The sequence below is a fragment of the Pezoporus flaviventris genome, unplaced genomic scaffold (assembly GCF_033815535.1).
Source record: "Pezoporus flaviventris isolate CSIRO_AGI_PZ_B2104156 unplaced genomic scaffold, CSIRO_AGI_Pfla_v1 ptg000013l, whole genome shotgun sequence".
NCBI lineage: Eukaryota > Metazoa > Chordata > Aves > Psittaciformes > Psittacidae > Pezoporus > Pezoporus flaviventris.
This window is the reverse complement of record NW_026892561.1, coordinates 13,239,208-13,262,309: the sequence shown is the minus strand read 5'-3', so window position 1 is coordinate 13,262,309 and position 23,102 is coordinate 13,239,208. Positions and strand designations below refer to the sequence as shown.

The following is a 23,102-nucleotide window of genomic DNA, read 5'->3' as shown; positions in this document are numbered from 1 at the left end:
GGCACAGCCCTTGGGGCGTGGCCCGAGGGGCGGGGTGGAGCCGTCGCGCTCCTCCCACTTACCCCCAACGGCGCGCGCGCGCGGGAGCTGCGGTTGTGGACGTTGGTTGCGCGCGGCGCGGTTCGGGTGCTGAGGTGAGAGGAGAGACGGTGAGGGCAAGGGGCGGCGAAGCGAAGGGGAAGGAGAGGGGGCGGTGGGGTGAGGGGGTGGTGTTGCCGCCTGGGTGTCTGAGGTACCCGCGAAACGGGAGGGCCTCGAAGATGCTGTTCGCTCTTTTCAGAATGGTTGAAATATTCACTCCAGGGCCGTTTGCATGAAGCGCATCAGAAGACATTCGCCTGAAGAAAACAAGCCAAACCCAAAACCCAAACCAAAACTCCAGCCGGGTTGTTAAAACCGGAGGGTAGGGAACATGATGGACCAGCTCCAGAGGAAAATCTGGACTGCGTGCTCCTGCTTATGTGGGAGCACTCAGCCGCTGCCCCTCAGGGGAATGCTGTGGGAAAGATCTTCTGTGAAAGATTTCTATGCTTGATCCATATGCTGAAACCTAATGTAACTGCAGCCATCTGCATAAATAGCTCTCTTCTGTTTCTTGGTAGCTGTGAGAAACTTTGCTCTTGGCCTGCCTCTAAGAAATAGTTGGGCGACAGACAAGCCTCGTGAATTAAAAGAATGTCCTTCTGTGTTCTAGCAGGATCTAGTTTTGTTTGGCATTGAAGATCTTATGGAGAATGGTTAAGTAGGAGTCAGTGACATCACTCAGCAGGAAACACTCTTGGAAGGAAGAGTTGCTGTCAAAGCAATCTTACATGATGATAAAAGACTCCCAGATAACCTCCTCTGTAGTTGAAGACTTACTCCACTGCTCATAGAGCTGCTTATTGACTGAAATACAGACATTTCAGATAGTGGATTTTCAGCATGAAATGTCACTTGATAAGTATGTTATTCAGTTTTTATTCCGTGTATATAATCAGGATGCCAGATTTTTGTTAGTGAGTTCAGCTTCATGTGAGATGACAGCAAATTGCTTCAGTGCTCAGCACCTTTAGTCTGTTTCTCCCATCAAAAAGCCTTCCTCAGAACTGACCTCTTATCTTGGGAGTGGAGAGGGAAACCAGCTTGGTAACTGTTAACAGTGAAGTAATCATAGTGAGCTAAAAAGTTGCATCTTCATAAACCTGAATTAGTTTGCACTTGCATATATATATATATATAAAAAATACAGTAGCTTTGAGAAGAAATGTGATAGCTGCCATAAATCATTGCCAGTTTGAAAACAACTTTGCCTTCTACTTAGCACAAAAGAGGCTGGGTTTCTGTCCATCTGACATTGGGCAGTTTGCTTTGACCTGAAGATGGCTTTTTGATGGGAGGGGCAGACTGGAGGGTGCTGTGCATTGAAGCAGTGTAGTGGCATTTCACATGAAGCTAAATTCGCTGACACAAATCTGCTTGGAAGACAGAAAGAATCAGATGGTGATCATTTTAAAACCATAGAATGGAAGTGGGAGTGAGCTAGATAGATAAGAGGTGGCTGTGATATATAAGCTTTGTGAGTGGGAACAGGTACCGTTTTCGCTAAGAGGGCAAGCCAAGGGGGGCTCTAGAAAGGGGTCTTGGAGCACTCATCACTTGAAGATACCAGCTGACATTTTTATATTGCCGTAGTAAATTACATGATCTCTTTAACTCCTGTAAGTTAATGAGATACAAGCGTGTTGATGGGTCTTTGTCATAGAGGTGTTAAATGATTTTTTAAGTTTTTTTTTTTTTTTTGCCTGTCTGCTTTGTGATGCAGCTGCATGTGAAAATCTTATCTTGGTAACAGAAGTTAAAGTGACTGAGTTTGCAAACATCCAGATGAAAGAAGAGGAGAAAATGCTTCATTTTGAAGCTGTCAGCTCTTTACAGACACTCAAGCATGAAAGGAAATGCTGAGGGGAAGGAGGCTTAAAAGGAAAGAATAATAGACCTTAGTTGTTTAGTTTTTTTTTTTTTTTGGGGGGGGGGGGGCGTGTCTTAGCTTTGAAAGGTATGTTTCCTGTAAATAGTGAGATGTCTTTAGCAGTGTTTGGTCCGGTTAGTTTCCGGAAAGGATGTGAACTTTGCCTCTGAAGGCTTCAAAATGGTTTGTCATATATTTGGTGCCTTTAGCACCCCATATTCATGTTGCTTGAATTTATTGTTGTTAATAGGAGTGATGGTTGCCGAAAATTGTGCTCTGCCCTAGCACCGAAGAGTCAAGTACTGTTACTCTGTGGAGTAGTTGACACTGTTTCAAAATCTAGACAGCCAGTCAAGAATGCTTCTTTTTTAATTTAATGTGCAACAGTGGATGTTATGTTTTCTGATTTCTGTTGTTGTTTGCGGGGTTTTGGGGTTGTTTTTTTTTTTTTTTTGTACGATTCTTAGTAAGCTGGAAAACATTACTTTTTTCCAGATTTGTTCCTGACCTTCCATAAAAATGTCCAAGGTAAGAATAGCATTTCTGTCTTCCAGTGTAACAATGTGAAACAGGCATATGTTTTTAAATGTTAATCTACAAGGGCAGAATGTGTAAGTTGCATTGTGTTTGATGATGATGTGTATGCTAAATTGATGGGTAATAAATTTGAGAGAATTCACATAATATTATATCACATAGTATTGAAAACTTGAATGATGTAAAGCATACATTAGTTTTCTAGAAGTATAAACCTCTGCAGTTAACTAATGTTCTTGGAAGGTTTTAATTTTGGTTATGGAGTTGCATACAAGCTCCCTGGTGCATTTTCATTGAAACTTCCATTCTGCTACTGTGTTTTGAGCAGGAATCATTAAGAACAGGATGTTCTGAGATTTAATTTCTTCATTTACTAATATGGTAACTGATCTTACAGTAAAATCCTTCATAAACAATGTGGTAACTTAATGTATTATTGACACGCTGGGATACATTTAATTTTTGGCTCCCTGCGCTTGGTATGACAGATAAAACATCCATGTTAGCTTATTGGAGTGATTCGATTTAAAAGATACTCAGGGTAATGTGTCTGAAGAGGGAAACTAGCAGATCCAAGGATTTCTCTGCAGTGTTTGTAGTTGTGGGCATTTCAAACACTATTGTGTAAATTCTGTCCCCCCCCCTTTAAAAGAGATCTCTAAAGAGAACTTCCAGCAGATGTCTGTCACTTCAGTAGTCATTTAGGCTTTTTATTTGGATGTGTTAAAAACTAATTAGAAATGGTCACCTTTTTATTTAGGTCCATAAACATTGGACACAAGCTTTTTTATTTTAAGCATGTGTGAAGACACTGTCTAGAAAGTGTGTGATTAGTGAATGCACTTAATACTTCAGTAAATAAATGCTCAGAATTTTTTCTTCTTCAAGTGATCTTGGCTGGATAGCTGAATAAATGAAGCTTTTTAACTCTAGGTGAATGCAGTTGCTCTGCATTACATTGTGAAAATGCCAAGTAGTATTTTTTTGTGTAGTTTCCTCTCTGCATGTTGTGTAGCTTAAAGCCATTTGAAATAACTGAGGAAAGCAGTTATACAAACAAGTATGTCATGAGTGGTTGCTTATTATTGTCTTATTTTTTATTTTAGCAACAGCCTGCTCAGTTTACCAATCCAGAAACCCCTGGCTATGTTGGATTTGCAAACCTGCCCAATCAAGTTCACCGAAAGTCTGTGAAAAAGGGGTTTGAATTTACTCTTATGGTGGTTGGTAAGGAAATATTTTATAGTCTTTCTCCAAATTAGTACTTCCTCACAGGGAATTTGGAATTAATGTTACTTCCACTATTGTAAGTCTCCAGCTTGCATTAGAAAGAAGTTCTTATATACTGTAGCATTTTACTTTCTTTTATAGGTTTATGAATTCATGCAATGCATGTTGTCCCCATCACAAACTGAATACACTAACAAGTTTGTGGGTGAAGTGAAAAAAATCTGTCGTGCACTCCAGTGATCACTGCTTCCTTCCTTCTCTCCTGTCTTACAGAATTCAAGCATTCTATTTAAAATTTAAAATTAAAACAGTTTAAGACTGGTTTTGCACTTGAGTGAAATGTTTGCATGTTTTGATTAAGAAAACAGTATTAAGGAGACTATTCTATTAAAAAACGTTTATGCTTCTGCAGTTCCAAAGAGTCAGAGCTGTGGTCTTTCCACCCCTTCTAAATACTATTCTAAGAGAAGAATAAGAATTTGATTAGTTGGTTTTAATGGGAGCTGTTACTTTTTAAATTGATCTTGTTTTTCTTTTAGCAGTTATAAGTCAAAGTTTAATTCTCTCTGATATTTCACTGAGTTTCTGTGTTGGTATGTAGAAAGGAAAGAAAAATTTAGTGTGTCTGCAGAAATATGTTGATCCTTCGAGAAGTCAATGTAACTTTTGCAAATGAAATAGGATCCCAAATCAGACTTGGGCATCTTCTGTATCTTTCCTGGTCATGGTGCTTGAGAGCTCTAGCTTCTGGGTTTTGGTGTTTGAATTCTGTAATTCTCCCTTTTAAAATAGGCTTTTGCAAAGAAGTATACTCTAACAGAATCAGGTTCTTTTTTTCCTGGTGTAATAAGAAGTAAATCCCATTTGCGTGTTATGCTTGTCCAAGAGAGATCACAGTGGAAATGAGAAGGAGAGGTGAGGCAGTACATGATAGGAGGTGTTTAAGTTCTTAATTGTTCTGAATTCCAGTAGTTACAGAAAGAGTCTGTCTTCAAACCTTTCATTAGTTTTGCCAAATGAGAGTCCTGGCATTGCTTTTATCCTGTTTCTGTCTCTTGTAGTTCAGTGTTGCACAGAGCTGTGCCTTATTTTTGTCTTCTAGAACTTTATGGTATCTTTCATTGCATTTACTTAGGATATCATAATGGATATCTTATAAAATCTAAGTGTAAAGCCAAACTATAAGCAGATGTTTCAAATTACGGTATCTACTATAACTCTTCAAAATTTACTGTTCAGTGGTCCTAAAAATCTGGACAGTTCTAGAATCAAAAGATCTGCTTTCTCTGCTGCAGCTAAACTTAATTTCCAAATAGTGCTAAGTGAAAAAGTTCTTTCAGAAAGCTATGTGAAATGGTAGAAAGCAAACAGTTTTTCCTAGCCTCTTGTAAAATAGAAAATAGGGGGTAAAAGACATGGTGTCAGAGTAACAGAAAGGCGGTTAACTCCACCTGTGTCTTATTAAAATTTGCCAATATTCTAAGGGATAAATGAAAACTACAGGAAGAAAACTTGTAAAAATGTAGTTTCATTGAAAATTAGGAGTGATATTTTAAGATACACTAGCAGAGGGAGGCAGGCAACGTAAGATAAACCGTGCTGTAGAATGTTGATTATTTCAACAGTTTGGAATGTGAATTCTTTCTCTTGAAGTATGCATGGGGTTGAAGTATGCTCTCATGGGCTATATCACAATGTCTGTATTGAACTGTTATTCTTCATTAAGTTGCCATGCTTCTTAGTTTCTGAGCAGGAGAATGTTTCTTTAAAAGCTGTCTGCACTGACAGAGTCTTAATCAAAATTTTTTATTATTAGCATTTTTTTATGCTATTGTTTATTGTTTGTGATAATGTGAGCTGGAATTTATAACAACTTGGCTGCTTGGCTGTATTGCTTCCACTTTTATTTATTTAACAATTTCATGTTCATTCTCATTATTAAGCTATGACTTCATCTAAATAGTCATTTCTCTTAGGGGTCACTAAACTCTTAACTATTGTGGCCAGTATAATCCTTGACAGTGTCTATGAAAACTGGTTTGTTTTACATGTAATATTTACCCAGACTGGAAGTATGGAACGTGCCGCTGGTTAAAATCATACTTTTGTGGGTTTTGCTGAAATGATGCCATTTGGCTGTTACTTTGTCTCTCTCACTGGAGAAGACTGCACCAGTCTTGAGAGGTGCATTCTATAAAGCATTAAAAACTGGCAGATCCTAGTCAAATCTTTATTTAAAAAATAATTTAATCTCTTTTTTTTTTTTTTTTCCTCTTGCTCAGTTATCTGTTAGACTCCTATGGCAGAATAGTGTGCTACTGTGGTGAGTTAACCCTAGCTTCATGCTAGGTGCTCACTGAAGCTGTTCTATCACTACCCCTCAGCTGGACAGTGGAGAGAAAATATAAAGGCTTTTGGGTCAAGATAAGGACAGGGAGAGATCACTCTCCAGTTACCACTGTTGGCAAAACAGACTTGACTTGGAGAAATTAGTTTAATTTATCAATTAATTCAAAGTAGGGTAATGGGAAATAAGACCAGATCTTAAAAATGCCTTTCCCCTCCCCACACCCCTCCCTTTTTCTTGGGCTCAACTTTACTAGTGATTTTCTCTACTTCCTCTCCCACAGTGGTGCAGGGGGACAGGAAATGGGTCACACATTGTTTGCCACTCCTTCCTCCCCTGCTCCAGCATGGGGTCCCTCCCACAGGAGAAAGATTTTCATTAGCTTCTCCAATGAGGGTCCTTTCCATGGACTACAGTTCTTCATGAACTGCTCCAGTGTGGGCCCTTTCAACAGGGTGAGTCCCTCAGGAACAGGCTGTTCCAGTGTGGGTCCCCTGTGCAGTCACAAGTCCTCCCAGCAAACCTGCTTCAGTGTGGGGTCTCCATTGGCTGCAGGGACTTGGCCTGTGCCTACAGAGTGTCTTTGGAAAAAGGTGTCTATTGCTCTGTTGGCAAAGCAAAGCAATAGCCAACACAGATACTCAACCCCCAAGCACAGCAGCTATACCAACTCTGACAAACGACACTGCAGCCACTCTAACCCCAGTGACAGACACTGTTGCACACATGTGGTTTGACAATCAGATTCATGAGGTCGATGCTACAGAGAACCAGAGTGGTGCTTCCTTTGACAAGAGCTCACCTACTTGGACTGCTTTGTCCAGAATTGCAGGTCTCTGCAGCCATGCCGTGTTTCAGGCCAACCAGGAAAATACAGCAGTTCTTGAGATAGCAGTGGCAGGAGATACCTCTGAGTCTGCACTTTTGAAATGCATTGAATTGTGCTGTGGTTCTGTCAAGGAGAAGAGAGAAAGGTACCCCAAAGTGATGGAAATGCCATTTAACTACCAACAGGTGACACAGGCATCCCAGGACTTGGGTTTCCGGGAAACCCAGGTCCCAAAGGAGATAAAGGGCTTGCAGGAGGCAGAGAGTCATCAGGTTGTGAAGCAAAGATTGGAGATACAATCTCCAGTCCGAGGCTGAGCTGGAAACCTAGGACAACCACAAGAAAAGGGTGACCCACACATTGTTAGTATACCTGCTCCACTGTGGACCTCCATGGGCTTGCAGGGGCATAGCCTGCCTCACCATGGTCTGCACTGTGGGCTGCAGGAGAATCTGTTCTGGTGTCTGGAGCACCTCCTGTCCTTCCTTCCTCACTGACCTTAGTGTCTGCTGGGCTCTTTCTCACATGTTTTCACTTCTCTCTCCAGCTGCAATTGCTCCTGTGTACTAATTATTTCCTCTTAAGTATGTTATCTCAGAGGTGCTACCACTGTGACTGATGGTCTCAGCCTTGGTCAGTAGTGAGTCCTACTTGGAGCCAGCTGGCATTGGCTCTATGAGACATGGGAGAAACTTCTAACAGCTTCTCACAGAAGCCATCCAAGTGCCCCATCCCCCCACTACCAAACCCCTGCTGCACAAACCCAGTACAGTTACTCAGAGGGGTCATGTAGCCCATCATTTTTAACATATATATATATTAATTACCTCTATCAACACCTGAAATAAAATTCTAGGAAAAGGATTTGTTCAGTGAATTCAATACTGAGCACTTTGAGCTGCCAGTCTTTTTTATGCTGTGAACATCTGTTCTGATGAAGATCTTGATCTTTAACTAATTAGGTGGCTTTTGAACTCTTTATGGCTCAGTCAGTAGCCCTATAACAAAAATATATTTGTGGTACAATGTGGTAATCCCCAGTTTCATCAGTGAAAAAATTACTCTGTGTGTATGCTCAGTGGCCACTTACCTTGGGTCCTTGTTTGCCATATTAGCATAAAAATCAGAAATAAGTCATACTTTTTGAGGGCTGGCTGTGCAGAAGTTCAGAAGTGCCTTTTTTGTTATGTGAATTGATGATATAGCCTAGGCAGGATCCAGCATCCCCTTGTGTATGATTTTTCACATCCTGAAGTCATAGCAGAAAAGCAAGCCTTAACAAATCAGGAGACATGAAATGGGGAAATTTTAAGTCTAAATTGAGCAGAACTCTACTAACAGGTTTAATTAAAAATCATCAGTGAAAGCTCTGAGAAAGTGTATTATAAAGCTGAGATGTAAAAATTGTTATTCAACCTTTTTGTGCAAACCCTTCTAATACAAAATTATAAGGTGTAAATTTTTAAATGAAAATATTTACATTTAACATGAAAAAATCTATAGTTAGATGATACTGTCTGGATATAGTTGAAATTATTTATGTAAATATGTTGAATTTATTTTTATATTGAATCACAGGTGAATCTGGATTGGGGAAATCTACATTAATAAATAGCCTCTTCTTGACAGATCTCTACCCAGAAAGGATAATCCCAGGAGCTGCTGGTAAACACGCTTTCGTTCAAGTTTATCTGTTGTCAATGATTTTTGGAGTTCAGTGGCTTTATCTCTGGCTTTTAGTAACCACTGGTAGTCATTCCTAGCTGTAATAATTTCTAATGTGTTTCCTGATGCTGCATGGAATTGGTTCCCTCTGTACCCAGGATGTGTATGGGGTCTTTGTTTAGTGCTCAGATGTATTCATATGGGAAAGTTAATCCCTTCTTTTGCTTAGGAAAAGAAAAAAAAGTCATGGTGTCACAGTAAGAAACAATCTGAAATTTTCTTTCTGTTGCAATTCTAAATGTATGCATTGTTGATGCCCGCTTGGAATTGCAACTTGATTCTTTGATTTGGGTTGATATGTAGTGGATGTGAACTTCACCTCCTTTTCTTCTTCAGTCCCGTCTCTTTTTTATTCTGTTAAACAAGGTGTACAATAATCCAGTGAAAGAGAATAGTGTAAGAAAATAGAGGAAGAGGCTATTTTTCCCCCCCCCCCTTCGCTACCTGTTGAATGACTCGCTTCAATAATTTACAATGTTAGCTGATGATAACTTATCACTTTCAACCTTAGGAAAAAAAGATCCATTATGTATAATTTAGTATTGTTCTCCAGATTGCTGATTACCTACTGGTTTATTTTTTTTCTCAGTCCCTTTTGCATTAGTTTCTGTTATATTTAAAACCAGTATGAAATCTCCTGTATCTTCTAACAAAATCTGAAGACCTTTAATAGTGAGTCTTTAAGTTATCAGGTCTTAGGAGATAATATATGGAATAATCTTTATAGAGTTAAATCTGCAAATTAGTCTTTTGAGTTTATCTCAAAATGACAGTGTCATACAAATTCTATTCTGAAAGATCAACTTCATTGTCTTTCAGAGAAGATTGAGCGCACTGTGCAGATTGAAGCCTCAACAGTAGAAATTGAAGAGAGGGGTGTGAAGCTACGTCTGACTGTTGTAGATACACCAGGATATGGGGATGCTATCAATTGTCGAGACTGGTATGTACACAGAGTATATACTGACGTATGTGTAAGCAGTGACATCCATTTCATATTTGTCCTAGGAGGGTGAGAATAAATAACTGAAGTACGGCTATACTAATAATGATAGGCAGCTCAAAGTAGGATGTCCCCAGTGGCAACCGTAGCTCTTTTAAACACATCCATTGCAGAAATGGTTCAAAGTGATTGTACTGTTGTTATCTTACCTTTCTTTGGTGTGTTATATGAAATGCTGAATTTCAATGTTACAAGCTAATTCAGATACATGTCATAAGGCATCAATAACTTCTACACAGCTCAAAATACATTTTGTGACAAAATTCTTTTTTGCCATTATTAACTTCCTTAAGTTTGGAAGTGTTTTATGTGAACAGTGACCTTGACTTTTTCTATAGTCAGAAAGCAGTGGAACCACCAGGCACAAGAAATTAACCAATACTTTGAGGAAGTAATTCATCTAGTATTTAGTGCAAGTAAAAATCCACCTTTAGATCTTATCCATGTTCATTAGAGTGTTCTCAGATTCTGTGCTTCATTTTTAAGAACATTTTCGTCATCTTTGAGTTTGATTGTTTGGGTTGTGGTTTTTGTTTGTTTTTGTTTGTGTTTTTTTTTTTTTTAAAGAAATTTACATTACAGTAAATACTGAGAAATAATCTTAAAATGAGAGGTAATCCTTCCCACATCTCTCAAACCCCTGAAGCTCAAATCACAGACATGAAATTAAGCTGTCCCTATCATGAGAGGATCAGGTTTGAGGCCACCTGAGGAACTTGAGCATGCTAAAGGACTTGATCCTCACAGGGAAGAATTTTTTCCTAATGTCTAATCTAAATCTCCCCTCTGTCAATTTAAAGCCATTCCCCCTAGGTCTGTTCCTACAGGTCCTCGTAAAAAGTCTCTTTCCAGATTTCCTGTAGGCCCCTTTAGGCACTGGAGGCTGCTCTAAGGTCTCTGTGGAGCCTTTTCTTCTCCAGGCTGAACAAGCCCAGCTCTCAGCCTGTCTCCATAGCAGAGGTGCTCCAGCCCTTGGAGCATCTTTGTGTCTCCTCTGGACTCACTCGAGCAGCTCCAAGCCCCTCTTGTTTTGAGGACCCCAGAGCTGGACACAGGACTGCAGGGGTGGGTCTCACGAGAGCAGAGTAGAGGGAGAGAATCCCCTCCCTCCACCTGCTGGCCACGCTCCTTTTGATGCAGCCCAGGACATGGTTGGTTTCTGGGCTGCAAGCACACACTGCCAGGTCATGGTGAACTTCTCATCGACCAACACCCCCAACTCCTTATTCTCATAAGGAAAAAGTTTTTTACAGTTGTTGTGGTGAGACACTGGAACAGGTTTTCCAGAGAAGCTGTGAATGCCCTGTCATTGGAAGTGTTCATGGTGAGGTTGGATGGGGTTTTGAACAACCTGACATACTGAAAGATGCCACTGTCTGTGCCAGGATTGGACTAGGTGATTTTTAAAGGTCTCTTGCAACCCAAACCATTTTATGATTTTAAATATATTTGGAACAAGAAGCTTAGACTATCTTGAGCATGTGTTATTAATACTGGTTAAAATTACATCTAAACCCATGAGAAGTTTACTATGGAAGTTGTGTGTTATATATACGTATATTTTATCTTACGTATATATAAATATGCAGAGTAGTTATTATAAAATTCTATCAACATTTTAAGACATATGCTTTTCTACTCCTGCAGTTTTACAGCATCTCTAAATGAGTTTTTGTCCAGCAGCAGGTTGGTTCAGCAGCAGCAGGTGTTTGGTTTAATATTACCTTTGAAATACCACTGAAATGATTATTTGGGAATGATCCTGATTTCTCAAATCCATGTATGTTTTCCAGTTTCAAGACTATAATCTCGTATATTGATGAGCAGTTTGAGCGATACCTGCATGATGAGAGTGGTTTGAACAGAAGACACATCATAGATAACCGGGTCCATTGCTGCTTCTATTTCATTTCGCCATTTGGTCATGGGTAGGTGTTTGTATGATTGTATTTTCTAAATTATTTTATTTTGGGAATTTGGTTTGTGCCTGTTGAGTTAAATTTTTCCAAATGAGATTGCCATTGTTTAAGGAAATACTATAACTCTTTGGATTAACTGGGTGTGTTAATTTCTTTCTGTGTAAAGAGAGTTCTGTGCTGGTGTGAAAATAAATTGGTAGTCTAGATTAAAAATAAATTAAACTTTTTCCACATCTTAATTTTAGCCTTAAGCCTCTGGATGTTGAGTTCATGAAGGCTATACACAACAAAGTAAATATTGTACCAGTGATTGCAAAAGCTGATACTCTTTCACTGAAAGAGCGAGAAAGACTAAAGAAAAGGGTAAGTATTCTTGTAGCTTGCAGAAAAATATTGTACTTTGGTTACATCAGCACAGTTGCTGAAGAGAGGGGTGTTCTCATGCAACCTTACCTGTCCTAGCCAAGAAAACATCATTTCATATGTAGTTTGATATCTTGTAAATTCTTCTATTATGTCTGTGACATCTGGGAAATTCATCTAAATGTTGCCTGTGAAATGGCAGACTGGCTACATTTCCAATTACATTAGAGGGAATCTTGAAACCTTGGAAAAATATTTAAGTGCATTTTTTAATGGCCATTCCTCGCTTACCTGTTTAATCCAAACAAAAAGCAAACAGAGTTATCTGCATCTATCATGTGTGTTATTTTCAGTATTCTGATGATTGAAAAATAGGATTTTCAGAGATTTTTCTGATCTGGGGATTGTTTTTCCTCCCTTATGTCACCTTCTTTTAATACATTCCAGATATTTCTTCCATAGACAAGATCCCTTAACACATTCAGTCTTGCAGGACTTGATGCTCTATTTGCTGAGGAGGGGGAAAACGCAGCAAGCCATTGTGAGTTAGTAACAGTATGACATTTAGAAAGAAGTGTTAGAATTGATTTGCCAGAAGGCACACTTTTCCTGTCTTGACTTGATCCAGTCTTAGGTGTTCTATTTAAAATTTTTCTGTTTTTTTTCTGGGATTCCCCCCCCCCCCCAAATTATTCTGAAAATTATTCCAGTTATCTGACCAAGCTTGCAACAAAAAATGGGAGAAACATACTTCAGTTTGATATATGTATTTTGATAAAACTCTGCAGAAATCTTTTATTTTTTTAAAGAGCAAAATTTGGATTTATGGCAAAGGGATTCCAGCTGCAGATGCCATTCTTGGCAGTCATGAAGACAGAAAAAAGTGTTTGTGTTGTCTGTAGCTCAGTTAGGTTTTGAAACACTCCTACCCCTGCTTTTCTGAATAGTAATTTAGCGGGAAGTGTTCACAAACCTTGTAGATGAGGCCCTTAGTGACATGGTTTAGTGATGCCCTTGGCAGCGCTATGGAATGGTTTGACCTGATGATCTTGAAGGTCTTTTCCAACCTGGTTGATTCCATGACTCCATGATTGCTAGAGCAAGGGGTTATAGGCTGTTCAAAGCAATTATGACTTCTGAGTCAATGCTTTATAATAAAAAAAAAACCCAAACAAACAATTGCAAATATTTTAAAAGAGTGAAATTTCTTATGTGTAGTCCAAAAAGGACAGTGTTCATTTGAACACTATTGTTTGTCTAAAAGTCTGTGGCAAGTAGTTGTTGAATATCATGAAGAAATTATCGTGTTTAAAACCAAGTACTTCCTAGGTGACTTAGATCAGCAAGATAGGCCCACATTGCTCAAGAGACTATGTATTGCCAATTAAGTAGTTTTACATTAAGATTTGAAAGCATTGACTTTTTGCCCAGGGAAGTTGTGAATGTTCCATCCTTGGTGGTGTTCAAGGCCAGGTTGGACAGAGCCTTGGGTGGTATTGGTTTAGTGTGAGGTGTCCCTGCCCATGCCAGGGGGGTTGGAACTAGATGATCTTAAGGTCCTTTCCAACCCTAACTGTTCTATGATTTTATGGCTTTACATGTATATCATCTCAGTTCCTTACATTATAAATCTCAGATTCTGGATGAAATAGAAGAGCATGGCATCAAGATTTATCACCTGCCTGATGCTGAATCTGATGAGGATGAAGATTTTAAGGAGCAGACCAGACTCCTGAAGGTATGACAAGCTTCATAAAGTTACAGATGTGGGTAATATACTGGATCTTTTCAGACTGCTCAGAACAAGGTACATTCTGTGACCTGTGATGAGACTTGGAGTGAGTCACTGTGTCTCTGTGTCTTCAAATTTAAAAGCATTGAGAACTTATTGTCATAATACGCATTGTTGAGCAGAACTTGAGTTGTTTGTTCAGGTTAGTTATTAGTAATTTTTGCATTTTTTGCTTTCAGGCCAGCATTCCATTTTGTGTAGTGGGTTCCAATCAACTTATTGAAGCCAAAGGTAAAAAAGTTAGAGGTCGACTTTACCCCTGGGGTGTAGTTGAAGTGGAAAATCCGGAACATAATGACTTCCTGAAGCTGAGGACCATGTTAATGTAAGTGAGAAAATTCCAATTAGATAGTAGTTTAAAAAACAGTCATTAGGAAGATACTAAACACTGTACTGGGCATTTGGAGTGGTTGTGGAATCCTCAGAAATCCAGAATTTTTCTGGAGAAAGCCATGAGCAGCCTTGACCTAGCTGGCCGAGGCCTAGGCAGGAATTGGACCACATAGGTTCAATAGGTTCTTTCCATTCTGAATTAGTGATTCTGCAAAAATAATCTTTTGTCTAACTCTTTCATCAAACAGAGCTTTGTGTTGCTATTCAGATCCCCAGGAACATAAAATGGGTTGCTTCACTCCTTGTTCTTATTTAAATATATCTATATGTACGTACAATCTGAAAAGGAGGAGACTTCAGAAGTCCACTGGTTGATTCTTTTTCAGGCTTTGCTACTCTGCTTCACCTGCCTAGCACTGCTTTATAAAATGCCTCACCCAGGAGAACAACTAACACCAGTGCTGCCTCAGGGTCTGAGGTGGTCTCTCTCTGTGTCTTTCATTGCACCTATTTGACCTAAATTAGAATCACGGAATAGTTAGGGTTGGAAAGGACCTTAAGATCATCTAGTTCCACCCCCCTCTGCCATGGGCAGGGACACCTCACACTAAACCATGTCACTCAAGGCTCTGTCCAGCCCGGCCTTGAACACAGCAAAGGATGGAGCATTCACAACCTCCCTGGGCAACCCATTCCAGTGCCTCTCCACCCTCACAGTAAAGAACTTCCTTATATCCAATCTAAACTTCCCTGTTTAAGTTTTAACCCGTTACCCCTTGTCCTATCACTACAGTCCCTAATGAAGAGTCCCTCCCCAGCATCCCTATAGGCCCTCTTCAGATACTGGAAGGCTGCTGTGAGGTCTCCACGCAGCCTTCTCTTCTCCAGGCTGAACAGCCCTGACTGTCTCATCCCGTCTTCATATGGGAGGTGCTGCAGCCCCTGATCATCCTTGTGGCCCTCCTCTGGACTTGTTTCAACAGCTGCATGTCCTTTTTATGGACACCAGAACTGTGCACAATACTCCAAGTGAGGTCTCACAAGAGCAGAGTAGAGGGGCAGGATCACCTCCTTTGACCTGCTGGTCACGCTTCTTTTGATGCAGCCCAGGGTATGGTTGGCTTTCTGGGCTGCAAGTGCGCACTGAAGCCAGCTCATGTTAATTTTCTCATTGACCAACACCCCCAATTCCTTCTCTGCAGGGCTGCTCTGAATCTCTTCTCTGCCCAACCTGTAGCTGTGCCTGGGATTGCTCTGACCCAGGTGTAGGACCTTGCATTTGGTATTGTTAAACTTCATAAGGTTGGCATCAGCCCACCTCTCAAGTGTGTTAAGGGCCCTCTGGATGGCATTCCTTCCCTCCAGCATTTCAACCGGACCACGCGTCTTGGAGTCATCAACAAACTTGCTGAGGGTGCACTGAATCCCACTGTCCGTGTCACCAACAAAGATGTTGAACAAGACCAGTCCCTGAGGGACACCACTCGTTACTGGTCTCCAGCTGGACACTGAGCCATTGACCACAACCCTTTGCATGCGGCCGTCCAGCCAGTTCTTTATCCACCGAGTGGTCCATCCATCATATTGATGTCTCTCCAATTTAGAGACAAGGATGTCATGTGGGACAGTGTTGAACGCTTTGCACAAGTCCAGGTAGATGATGTCAGCTGCTCTACCCCTGTCCATCAATTCCATAGCCCCATCATAGAAGGCTACTAAATTGGTCAGGCAGGATTTCCCCTTAGTGAAGCCATGCTGGCTGTCACCAAGCACCTTGTTGTTTTTCATGTGCCTTAGCATGCCTTCCAGGAGAATGTGCTCCAAGATTTTGCCAAGCACAGAGGTGAGACTGACTGGTTTGTAGCTCCCTGGGTCATCCATTTTCCCCTTCTTGAAAATGGGGGTTATATTTCCCTTTTTTCAGTCATTGGGAACTTCACCTGACTGCCATGATTTCTCAAATATGATGGCCAGTGGCTTAGCAACTTCATTTGCCAGCTCCTTCAGGACCCGCAGATGGACTTCAGGTCCCATGGAGTTGTGCACATTCAGATTCTTAAGATGGTGTCAAACCAGGTCTTCTCCTACAGTGGGCCTAAGGTCTTCATTCTCAGAGTCCCTGCCCCTGCCTTCCAGGACTTGGGTGGTGTGGTCAGAGCATTTTCCAGTGAAGACTGAGGCAAAGAAGTCATTAAGAACCTCAGCCTTTTCCAAATCCAGGGTAGACAGTTCTCCTGCTAGCTTCCAGAGAGGGCCCACGTTGTCCCTAGTCTGTCTTTTATGCGTGCTGTACCTATAGAATCCCTTCCTGTTATCCTTAACATCCCTAGCCAAGTTTAATTCTAACTGGAATTAAATTACATTTTAAATCAGCACGTTAGATGGGTGTGCATGCCAAACACTTTGACCCATACAGTGCTGAATGTGAGAGCTCATTAAACAAGCTGATGTGACACAGGTATATTTTATCTTTTAATGATTTTTATTCTTCCAGCACCCATATGCAAGATCTTCAGGAGGTGACCCAGGATCTTCACTATGAGAACTTCCGCTCTGAGAGGCTCAAACGAGGCGGCAGGTTGTTATCTTACAGTTACATGCTGTTTCTTCCTCTTTTGAATTTATTTTTTGGTCCCTCTCTCTATCTCTTCTACCATTTCATTGCTACAGTTTGGTAGATGGTGGACAGTTTGGTAGCGGCAGTCAGCACCAAGCTCAATTGATCAGCTTACAGTGGGTGTAAGAAGAAGTACTACATAAATGTAATGGGGCAGTGGAGGCATTAATAGGGTAGAGTTAGAGCTTTGCTTTGTTTTAAGGCTTGAAACAGTTGGACTGGAATGTTTGAGGTTAAGTAAGTAGGGCAGGTGTCTAGGATAATTGTCTTTTTATCTGCAAGCTAGATTAATGCTGATATTGAGGTGGATTTTTTTCAGAATTATCTACTGTAATATTTGGACTGTGTCTTTAAGAAGAAAAACTCAAATCGTCTGCAGTTACTAAATACAGAATCACAGAATGGTACACATACATAGTTTTCTTTGCATAGCACTAACAGGATAATAGCTTTCCACCCTATTTTGAGCTGTGGTGGGCAGGGCACAGCTTTCCTGGTAAGAAAGACAGTCAGAACACCCTATATATATTTTATGGGGTGTTAGTTAGTTAGTTAAAAACTAAAATAGCAAGGTTTGTAAAGTTGAGTTTGAGTTCTTGTTGAAAACTGGATGTTTCCTTTAGATTTTTTAGTTGCGTCTCTTATTTCAACCACTAGAGGGTTTCATAATTTCACATTTCAGTAGGTTTGATATATTTTGCAAAGCTTTTTCCAGCAAGCTGTTGATACAGGTTTTGTCACATGCCCAGTCAGTTTTCAGGAAAAGGAATTTGTCTCTGCCTGGAGCATTTGCCTACAAATTCAGTTTTCCCTTCAGGCAAGATGTCATGCTCTTCTCCCCCCATTTTAAATCCTCTCCTCTGAAGTTCAAGCTAAAAAACAAACAAACAAATATTTTGCCAAATTCTGGTGTCTGTTTTTGAACAGGTATGTACAAAGATCTCAGAAGTAATATAACCTGAGGTCAACCACAGTTAAAATAAAGTTGTCATGGGTTTTGTCATGTTTTAAGCCCAGCCAGTAACTCAGAACCATGCAGCCACTTGTTCACTCCCCACCTTCTTCACCCCCCAGCTCCCAGTGGGATGGGGAGGAGAATCAAAAGAATATAAACCCCACAGGCTGAGATAAGAAAAGTTCAGTAACGAAAATATAATACAAAACTACTACTAGTAGTTATTTCCCTTGCCATGGTTGTTTTTACAAGGGGAGAGAATATAAAACTAAAAAGGGAAGGGGAAAAAAAAACCAATAAGCACAAGTGATGCACAATACAAGTGCTCACCAGCCACCAACAGACAGCCAACCCAAGCAGTGATCTGGGCCTTCTGGGTGACTGCCCCCCAATATATGTACTGGGGATGACGTGCTGTGGTATGGAATACCCCTTTGGCTAGTTTGGGTCAGGTGTCCTGTCTCTGCTTCCTCCCAGCTTCTTGAGTCCCTCCTCACTGGTGGAGCACGAGAGTGGGGAAGTCCTTGATCAGAGTAGGCATTACTTAGCAACAATTAAAACATTGGTGTGTTATCAGTGTTGTTCCCAGAGTAAAACCAAAACAAATCACTGCACCAGCTACTAGGAAGGAAAAAAATAACTGTTACAGCTGAACCCAGGACAAACATTTACCAATTTTTAGAGGATTTAAAGTTACCTCTGCCAAGGACTTGGGACAACTTGATATTGAGCTGGGCTATCTTTCCTTGTGAAATTAAAACATGGGTTTGTATCTTGTCTGGTTAAGTGGCCCATATATCTTTGTTTTAACATTTCTGAAATGGTGCTAGAATGTAGTTAAGTTTACTATAAGTTAGGGTAGTTTGCATGTGAATTGATTTCAAACCCCACTGGCAGTTCTTGGCAGTTAGTGCTTGTTGGCTGTATTCACTAATGTGAACACAGCCTTCTTGGAGGCTTCTGATACGCATCAGGTTGTTCACTTTGTGCTTTTGATGGCACTTGTGTGATTAGATAGGTCAGCAGATCTTCCCCATTGCAACATGTGATAGGAGAAATCTGTTAGCAAAGTGGTAGGAAACCTTGAAAATACAGTACATAAAATGTTTTGTTTCTCAATGTAAAACTGGAACGTCCCAATTAAGCAGGAGTTTGCTGAGGTACTGATTGAAAGCATTTGCTTTATTTTAACTGGAATAGTAAGTGTTTGTATTATACTGCAACACGTTACATACACCAAGTCTTTTGGCTTTGCAAAAAAGAAAAATATGAAAGTGACTATACTAGAAAAATAATCAAAGTCTTAAGTGGAGCAGAGGATAGAGAGTTCCTCTAATTGGAAGGATTCCAGACATGTACAATAGTCATGTTAGTTTTATGGTTTTGGTTATGGTTCTTTAGATGTTTGGTAGCAAACACGGTTCATGAAGTTAGAGATGGGATAGAATTGCATGGCAGGAAGGTTCTGCCTGGTGGTAGTCAAGTTTACAGATACAGAGTTTCTTAGAGTACTTGTTACTTGTTGCTTCCATATTTTGTTATATTTGTCCAGCATTACCTTGAACTTAGATTTTCATTTAGTTGTATTGATTTATTTCACCCATGAAAGGGAAGAATTAAATAAGGGAAGAATAAATCTTTGAAGGAGTTTTGAGTTTGTTCTATCTGTGCGGCATTCAAATTGCAATCAGTTTGGATAATGTTAAGTTTGAGTAAACTGCTATACTTGAATACTCTTCAGAAAGAGTTTTTACTGATACCTTCATGCAAAAATCTGTCATATTTTAGTAATAGCTAGAATGAGTTTTGAAGTTTATATTTGTTCTGGGTATAACTTTATGAAGGAGTAAAGAATAAACTGATGTGTTAAAAAGAGTTTAAAACCATGAATTTCAGCTATGCGGGGAACATGTTTTAGTGAATTTTGTTTGTATTATGAAAATCTGACATGTGTCTTATCAGCCTCAATTGTTGTCAAAAAAGCCTTCTGTGGAAGCAGAAAATCTAGAATGTATGTATGTTACTGAAGAATATTCATCTTTTTTAGGAAAATAGAAGATGAAGAAGTAAATAAAGACCAGATTCTGCTCGAAAAAGAAGCTGAAGTAAGATGACAGAACTCTGTACTCTTGTGATGGGGGAATTTTTGTTCTTGTGCCTCTACTTTAGGTCAAATGATTTATATCCATTTACATATGGATATAAATATTATATATATAAATGTCTGTATATAAATATTGGTAATTTGAAAAGGAAAAGAGAACTTGCTAATACAAAATTATTCAAGGTGAAGTAACAAAATAATGTGAGGAGGTCTGGAGGAATCTCAGACTACTGATTTACTGGAACAAGTGTAATCTGGTAAAATGTCTGATTCCATTGTATTGATCATCAGTGCATGTTATGTGGGGAAAGAGAACCATTCTCACATGAGTAAAGGTTCTAAATTTAGCAATTGCAGATTGGGAAGAAGTCAGATCAGCTCTGCATCAAAGGAGGAAACAATGGTAGGAATTGTTAGGAATAAAGAGTGAAACAGGAGTTCTCATTCTTCCACAATGATAAATTCATAATGCATAGCTCCAACACTGTTTCCATTGTCCCCCTAACTCAAAAAGGATATAGCCAAGACTAGAAAAAGTATAGTAAAATGGCAAAAAGCAGGCAAAAAAGGCTGAAGTGGAGATCTGAAACACATCTTGTACAAGGGGAGATGAGGTTAATGATCTTGTTGGGAAGTAGATGGCAGAGGGGAAGGGGAAGGATCTACTAAGGGGCTTACATAAGCATAGATAGCAGGATGCATGGTAGGTGGCTGATTTGAAATAGAAGGATAGTTTTAAGATAGCCTGTAAATTGTAGAACTCATTAGCATGGAATTTTGTGCATAAGAAGAATGCTCATAAGCTCAAGAATGTTGAGAGACTGTAGAGTTTTAGTTTCTCCGCGATTCTGCTCACTAAACAAAAAGGTAGAATTTTTTGGTTTAGGAAGTTCAGAAATGACAGACTTTTAGAGTTTGAGAGCGTATTTTGGGAAATACTGAGTGTGTGCATCTGGTTTTTGGGCTCTTCCATGCATTTGCTGATAGCCAGAATTGGAGAGAAGGCTGAATTAGATGGACTATTTGGTCTGCCCTAGAACAAGCAGATGTTCAGTCTTCTATTAGTGGTCTTAATGGCTATGCAAGTCCCAGAAGTAAAAATGAAAAGGGTTGTTTTTTCAAGGAATATAAAAAATGTAACTATTTCTTAGAATCATGGAATGCTTTGGGCTGAATGGGACCTTTAAAGCCCATCCAGTTCCAACCCCCGTGCTGCATTAAACAGGGACATCTTCAAGGAGATCAGGTTGCTGAAAGCCCCATCCAAACTGACCTTGAATGTTTCCAAGGACAGGGCATGTACCACCTCTTTGAACAACCTGGTTCAGTGTTTCACCACCCTCATTGTAAAAGAATTTCTTATGTAGAGTCTGAATCGACCCTCTTTTAGTTTAAAATTATTACCCCTTCTCCTTTTGCTACAGATCCTAATAAAAAGAATAGGGCCTGTCCCCATCTTTCTTATAAGCCCCACTTTAAAGGGGTATTGAAAGGCTACTCTAAGATCTCCCCAGAGCCTTCAGGCCGAAAAAGCCCAGCTGTCTCAGCCTGTCTCCGTAGCAGATGTGCTCCAGGTCTCAGAGCATCTTTGTGGCCTCCTCTGGACTCGCTTGAGCAGGTCCATGCTGAGAACTCATAGGTTTAACTTTTCACTGTTAAGCTTAAAAGTTTAGTTTGGGTTTACAGCATAGGTGCACAAAGGCAAAACCACACAAAAATACTTCAGTAGTGAGGTTCACTTCTACCTGTCAAAGTTGGGTACATTAAACGAATTTGACTATTGTACATGCAACACAGCTAATTTAATCTTAGTAGCTGAGTTACATAATTGGCAATGTTGCAATGCTCTAAAATTGAGCTTCACCCATTTCTAATTACATTTATGTCTCCTTGGATAGTTTGCTTGTAATATGTGATTCCACCTAGTCCTCACTAGCAAGGGAATTGGGAAGCGATCCTGACAGTTTTTTTAATGACAGATCCAGGTGTAGTTTGGAGGGACATACATAAGCTGCCTTTCTTCTGGTGATAAGCTTTAGTAACAAGTGTTCAGCACTTCAGCACCATCATTTTTATTCATTTAACTTCAGAGGAAGCGGAGACTCCCATTTATGGATGCTCAAAAATCTCATCCCAGTTTAGAGTAATGAAGCCTGCTTATTTCAGTCAGTAAACTTCCAACCTTCTGAAGGATGAAAAGAGCAGTAGAAGACACCAGAACCTGAGACTGTTACCTAACAGATAAAGATAATGTAGATGTGTCCTCTCTTTAATATAAATAATTAATAATGTGGTGGCAGCAAAGAATCATATTCTGAGGTGAGACTAGGCCACAGGATTCTTCTGTGCTACTTTTCCAGCTTCGTCGTATGCAGGAGATGATTGCAAGAATGAAGGCCCAGATGCAGCTGCAGATGCAAAGTGGAGACGGAGATAACAGCGCAGTTCATGAGCACCATGTATAAATAGTAAGATGTTTAAATAGTCACTTAAAGGGTTTTTCCTTTAACTGCTCATTGCTATGGTTGGTATTAAGAAGTTTTGGAAAAATGTTCACAAGGTGGGTTTCTGTAGGTTTCAGTCTTAATTTTTAAGGTTTAACTGCTGTTTGTGAAGTAAAATGGTTTGGAACTGAGCTAAACATTAGTGTGGTTGTGTGTATATGTGTGTCTGTATATCCAAATTTTCCAGAAAGCCAGTACAATATATGCTGGCAAGAATCATGGAGGGAATCTTTGGAATTGGGTGAGCGGGTGATTCTCAAACTCATTATGAAGTCATTGTTTCATTGTGGTTTTTAAAATGCATGCTGTTCTTTCAGGTGTCTAACTGTAAGAAGATAGCTGATCTTCAATTGTATTTTCTGTCTTGATTTTAGATTATACCTTGACTTAACGGAGACCTTCTGAAGTTGAATTACGGTGGTGTTATACCAGAAAGGATGCCTTTTGTTCAACATGTGACTTGGAGTTTGCTTTAAAGTTTAATGTGGAAATGCATTGTGGTAACTTGTGATGCATATTTCATAACATGTAGTCAGTATTTTATATATTATGCACATTTGACTTTGGTTTTGTTTAGTAATTCTTATATTGAGCTGATTTTCAATTTCCCATTGTATGAGGGATAAGAAATAGACATTGAAACTTTTCCAGCCTGATAAGGTATTAGATGATATTTTTTTGTATGACTTACTGGCTCCCTGCTCTTAACTTTGTATTACATATAGAAATATGTAGAAAAATGTTGTATTACATGTAGAATAAGCAGCTGTCAGTGTTACCTCACTAAAGATCCCTGCAAGGTTAACTTTGTATTTTTTGCTGTGTTTGCGGGTGTGTAAGTCCATGCCGTGAGTCCATCAGCCCTTTCTTTGTCTCTGCTCACTGCAGATGTT

The 23,102-nt window shown here is 39.7% G+C and overlaps 1 protein-coding gene across 2 annotated transcripts; it reads left to right on the top strand.

Annotated features, from left to right (window-relative positions):
• The first annotated feature begins 14 nt into the window (after positions 1-14).
• SEPTIN2 (septin 2) lies at positions 15-22,855 on the top strand. Of its 2 annotated transcripts, none has more exons than XM_061451714.1 (13): positions 15-134; positions 2,447-2,479; positions 3,595-3,715; positions 8,473-8,559; positions 9,439-9,562; positions 11,416-11,550; positions 11,787-11,904; positions 13,541-13,642; positions 13,876-14,021; positions 16,524-16,607; positions 19,649-19,706; positions 22,066-22,173; positions 22,584-22,855. In XM_061451714.1, exons 2-12 carry the CDS (start codon positions 2,471-2,473, stop codon positions 22,168-22,170), a joined length of 1,089 nt encoding a protein of 362 aa, XP_061307698.1. In that variant the 5' UTR covers positions 15-134; positions 2,447-2,470; the 3' UTR covers positions 22,171-22,173; positions 22,584-22,855. The 2 variants fall into 2 exon arrangements, with proteins under 2 accessions (XP_061307698.1, XP_061307699.1); XM_061451715.1 differs by having other exon boundaries at positions 22,527-22,855.
• The last annotated feature ends 247 nt before the right edge of the window (positions 22,856-23,102 follow it).